Raw genomic sequence first — 5,611 nt, 5'->3', positions numbered from 1 at the left:
AGTGGCTGCGCCGTTTGCGCCATGACCGAGCCACGGCACGTGCCATCCCACGCGTTGCTTTCGCAAGGTCTTGCCGCGCCTGAAACCTGACGCTAACCGACTAACCAAGAAACTCGGCATGAACGAGCATACCTCAGTTCCACGACTCGCACGATCAGGTATTTGACCGTGCTCTTGATAAAAAACAAGACACAAAGAGAAAAAATAAGACATGAGCATAAGTTTACTGACAACTCCTGCTGAAGAATATTACATATATGTACATTTGAAAGAAACCATAAAGAAGGGAGGAAACAGAAAAGTGTAAAAACGTTGAAACAAAATGATGAAGATTAACATTCTATTATGAATTTACACTTTATTTTGGTGTATTTACATTCAGGTAGTGTCAGCTTGCTCCGAGAACCACATGTTCCATGCAAAAACATGTTGTTACTTAGAACTATACAGCAAACAAGATTATTCTGTTAGGATACACATTTATGGAATTTTCTTATACGTTTTGGTAACTACAGTTTAATTGCAACATAGGCCCCAGTTCCAGCTATAGCACCCAGCGGCGTTGCCACCATGTAGATCCAAATCTGGGTGTATCTTCCGGTGGCAATTGCAGGACCAATTGTGCGTGCAGGATTCATCGATGCTCCTGTTGATGGTCTGCTCATAACATTAACAAACAAAATAAAAAAAATATTATGTATGAAAGTTAAAGTACTCAAGAAATCTCTTTATGAAAAGTATTTCTGAACCATTCCATATGCACATACCCTGCGACAAGAGCATTCATCATGATTGTTGCCCCAACTGCAACTGCTATCAACTCTTTCACCTGAATATTTTGATGAGAAAACTATTAACTTCACACAATAGGAGGAAGGAAACAAGACTTGAAGATCAAAACCAACTTAAAACTTACTGCGTGGGGATCAGTAGCAAGAGCAGTGATAATGAACAGAAGTACAAATGTTGTGATGAACTCAAGGAAGAACGCTTCGACAGTGCCAATGTTTGGTACGGTGGCAATCCCAGGGTTCTCAGGATGATAGATGCCGTTCACGGTGAAGGAAGCGGCGCTGGAGCCAAGAATTTGTGCAGTCATGTAAGGCAGAAGGTGTGCAGGGGGAAGGTGGCCAAACATGGCCATGGAGATGCTAACGGCTGGGTTCAGGTGGCAGCCGGATATGTGGATGAGGGACAGCACAAGGACTGTGATGGCTAAACCTGCAGACGTTGCGATTCCGAGTAGGCTCTCAACGCCATCGTGCTGCTCATTCATGATGATGGTGGACAGCACTGTGAAGATCAGTATAAATGTGCCAAGGAACTCCGCGATCACCTGCAACAACTCTTTTATAAGAGCTTTTGCCATTTGTTGACATTTTATTTACAGTCCATGGCTGAAACGATGTAATAATAAATGGTTGTATGCATGCTTGTGCAGAGGCCGAAATAATAAAATATTCTCTTATCTTAAAAAATGAAATGAAAGGTAACTAAACTGTTAAGTTTTTGTAGTTGTACCTTCTTGATTAGTGGAGCTGCTTCTATCTTTGGTAAGCATTGATTCCAACGGTGATTGTGAGTTGCATGAGCATCACAGGATTCTGCAGGATCAACCTGTGACTGTGACCTGACACTGCCGTCATCGGCCAACTCATATGGCATGATCTTGGAGCTTGCAGCCCTTGGGGAGATGGTGATGGAAATCCTGTTGCTCTCACTTGTCTGCATGGGAGGGACTGTAACTGCAGACGCATCCATGCCGCTCTTTTGCTCTTCCTCTCGAAGGCAATTAAGCAACTAAATGTAACTAGGTGATGGGTTGAACTGGATGGTGATGCTAAATTCGGATGCTTTGATCTTTGTAGGACACCAAGGAATGTTGTTCTTTGATGCTTCGATGAGGAACGTCGAAGTGAAGTAGAGGGGTATATATAGTATTGGCCTCTGATTTGGCTTGGTTTCCGTGTGCACAACGTGCGTTGTAGCTGCTGTTGTTGAAAACCAACAGACTCCATATTTGCAGCGGCGGAGGTGCTGAATTCAGGGGTTTTCAAAAGGCGGTAACGGAATGCCACGGAGAAAGATGTTGCTAGTAATATGTAATTATATAATAACAATATAGTTGGGTTTATTCAATACAATAATTGTTGTCGTCATCTCTGATCTCTGGTTCCGTATGGAATGTTATGACCGTAGCTCAGTTGAGAGTCGACCTCTTGTTTAACTGTTCATATCGCGTGTTATTTATCTTCACATATTTCTTTTTCTTTAAAAAAAATATGATATGTGTAGACGCAAAAGATGACATGCGTTAAATACTGAGCACCTCATGTGTAATATCTAGCGAGCAACATCCCGAATACCTTGGTCGTGGCGCTACATCGTCGGATTTTCGTCGTCATCCACAGTTGGGAGGGACCGTGTGGGAGCGCGGATGACCAACGGAAGATCAAGAACATATAGCAACATAGATTAGAAAAAAGAATATGACTACTTAAGCTAGGCAAAAAAGATAAAAATAAAATGTTATGTAAATTGTGTTTGACCGATTAGCTTATTTTTTAACTGGTCATGACCTTCTCATATTTAAAGGATGATATGTTTTAACCATAAAAGATTAGGACACATAATTTAAACCGAACAAGACCTACAATATAATTCAGTTATACCATCTAATCTCCAAACTTTCTATAACTAACATATCTTTCCTATTCGACTACATAAGCTCTCATACATCTACTCGAGTATCCTTTATTGTAGTTTAGCCTTTTTGATTCAACTACCTACTTGATCCAAACATATGTTCGTGTACCGCCTGCTCGATCCAACCATGTGCTCCAATTTCGACCAGCCACCGCTTGGTCCGACCTCCCGCTCAAAATCCTCGTGCTCAAACTCGTCCAATATTGGCTCAGAGACCAACGTGCTCGGATCCCAACGTGGTCGAAGCTCAACCAGTCCCTACTCGGAGACCAGCCTGCTCGGGTTCCAACATGCTAGAAGTTCGACCAGCCTGCTCGGAGACCACGTGCTCGAACTCGACCAGTTCTTCCACTTGGCTACTCAAAGATCACCTGGTCAAAGATAACCATAGCCGGAGATCACTTGCTCGAGGATGACCATAGCCGGAGATCACCTGGTCAGGGATAACTATAGCCGGAGTTCGACAACTCCCTCGTATTTAATAAGGTCCAACAATATCCTATTAAGTCAATTATTACTATACTAATTACTGTAGATGTTAAATCTTGTTATGAATAATATGGATTAGGGCAGTGAAGTGGACGGGTATATATAGCCATCTGATTTAGCTTTGATCTCGTGTGCACAACGTACGCTGCAGCTGCTGTTGTTGAAACTTGAAACCAGCAGCCTCCAGATTTACAGCGGCGGAGGTGCTGCATTCATGGGTTTTGGAAAAAACGGGAACAGAATATGCCGCAGGGAAGGACGGCTCCAGAGCAATGTAAGTGTAATAAGAATGTCAACGCCCTCTTCTGCAGTATTGTTTGGTTATCAAATGATCAAATGAGAACTCTTAACATGTGTATTTATTCAATTATAACTGTTGCCATCTCTAAACCGTGGTACAGGATGGTACATTCTGACCATAGTTCAGTTGACCTCTTGTTTAGCTGTTCATATCGCCAAAAGGTGATATTTATCTTCAGAGATTTTTTTTTAAAAAAAATGTGTTATTTATCTTCACAGATGTTAGTTAAATACTTAGAAAATTAGGAGTAGAGAGATGATGCAAACAAAACCATTAGTTAAACCTTTGGCTTGGTTTTTGTGTGCACAACATGTGTTGTTATTAACACATTAATCGCCGAAAAAAAAAACGATAAACTCGATAATCCTGTTTATCGGCGGGGGCCGGTAAATTTACTTATCGGTTAAAAATTTCGATAATTTTTGAATTTGACGTCTTTTGATTTCCGGATCCAACACGCGAGCAAGAAAACGTCAGCCGGCAGGCCGCAGGCTGCCATACCACCCTTTTAATCCTAATTCATTTATGTGTTATTTTTTATGTCAAATGATTTGGATACAATCTATGTGATTTTCTAGATAAATTGAGCTATTTTTTTTCAAAATTTGTTCGAATTTTTTTTTCTATCGCCGATAGAATTCCGATAATCCTGTTTATCGCTAACCTCGGATAAAAAATTTTTATCGATAAATTTTTCCTTTTGTAGTTGCTTTTGTTGAAAACCAACAGACTCCATATTTGCAGCTGGTAAGGCCCAACCTTCTTAGATTGTACCTGTGCTTCATCTTTGGCCTTGGCTTGAGAGACCTGTTGGAAGGCGCCATGATCACCTGGGCAGAGCTGCAGAATAGAGGGAGGGAGAGAGAACAGAATGAGAGAGCAGCGAGAGATAGAAGGGGGTAGGGCATAGCTGGTATCTCATTGATCTGTTCGGCTGGCTGCCGATCAATATATATAGCAGGCCAGAAGGATCCCAGCCGGCCTACAAGGACTCTCGATTCAAACCACTTAATCTCTAACCTTATCTCTTGTTCAAACCTAACTCTATCTCTTATCTCTAATTCTTTCCTGATTCAAACTAACTAATTCTATCTCATCTCCTAAGCCGAACTGAATCAAATCACCTAAACCGAAACTGAATCAAATCATTCAAACCGACTGGACTCTATCTCTAATCCGACTTGGTCCACCTTGCTGCGCCAGCTAGCCACCTTTGGTGCGCCAGTAGTGTTTGGTTATCAAATGAGAACCCTTAAGAGGTGTGTTTATATTCAATTATAACTGTTGCCATCTCTGATCTGTGGTTTTGGATGGAATATTCATTTTGTAATGAAACAGTAGGATCGTCCCTATTAGTTATGTATTAAATTTAAAATAAAGAGAGAGTATAAAATATATTACCAACCAAAACAAAAACCAAGAAAAACCCTAAAACAGTTATTTTAAAGAAGTAAGTCATTGACACATGTCATCAACTCTAAAACTTTTAGCTCGGTTAATTATTCTGACCATAGATCAGTTAACCTCTTGTTTAGCTGTTCATTAGCCAAAACGTATTATTTCTCTTCAGCTATTTCTTTTTCCAAAAAAAATGTGCATGAAAACCAAGAGTAGAGAGGTGGCACAAACAAAACCATTGGTTAAACGTTGCTGTTTGAGGAAATACGTCTGTCCAAGAGCAAGATTGAGGCGTTGACCTTGCATTCCTGCCTTCCCCCAAAGCCATGGTGCTGATCCAGCGTTCACCTCTACCGCTGAAAATCTGGAGCTGTTGGTATCGGAATCACCACACGCCATGCACGCATACAAAAACCAAGGCAAATCAAATGATCCCCCTATTTTATCTATTTTCTCCATTGATCAAATTCAACCATTTATGGCCTTTGATGGAACATGGAAGAGCACAACAGTGGACAGCGACTCAGTCTCCTAGTCACTCGCCTAACAACCGACGCCGCTCGACTATCCTGTCGGCGGTGCTTACCAGATTAGACTATAAATTAGAAAGACTTAGAACTATATATAGAGAAGACATAAGGGAAGGGGATTAAAAACTAGATTGATTTCTCTTGCTTAATTACAATATTGTGTGGCTTCTTTTTTATATGCATAGAG

General features: G+C 41.0%; 1 protein-coding gene across 1 annotated transcript; it reads right to left on the bottom strand.

Moving 5' to 3' along the window:
- Nucleotides 1-509: 509 nt before the first annotated feature.
- On the bottom strand, nt 510-1,881 carry LOC133899732 (aquaporin NIP3-2-like). Its single transcript, XM_062340787.1, has 4 exons — nt 1,522-1,881; nt 917-1,336; nt 768-829; nt 510-657 (listed from the first exon to the last, which is right to left on the bottom strand). The coding sequence occupies exons 1-4, from the start codon at nt 1,759-1,761 to the stop codon at nt 510-512; spliced, it is 870 nt and encodes a 289-aa protein (XP_062196771.1). The 5' UTR covers nt 1,762-1,881.
- Between the last annotated feature and the right edge of the window lie 3,730 nt (nt 1,882-5,611).

The sequence above is a fragment of the Phragmites australis genome, chromosome 18 (assembly GCF_958298935.1).
Source record: "Phragmites australis chromosome 18, lpPhrAust1.1, whole genome shotgun sequence".
Lineage (NCBI taxonomy): Eukaryota > Viridiplantae > Streptophyta > Magnoliopsida > Poales > Poaceae > Phragmites > Phragmites australis.
This window is presented reverse-complemented; position numbering and strand designations above follow the sequence as displayed.

Coding starts and splice junctions, on each gene's coding strand:
- LOC133899732 (XM_062340787.1), bottom strand. CDS start 1,761: ATGGATGCGTCTGCAGTTACAGTCCCTCCCATGCAGACAAGTGAGAGC. Junction 1,337..1,521: donor CAGCTCCACTAATCAAGAAG/GTACAACTACAA, acceptor GAGTTGTTGCAG/GTGATCGCGGAGTTCCTTGG. Junction 658..767: donor ATGAATGCTCTTGTCGCAGG/GTATGTGCATAT, acceptor TGTTATGAGCAG/ACCATCAACAGGAGCATCGA.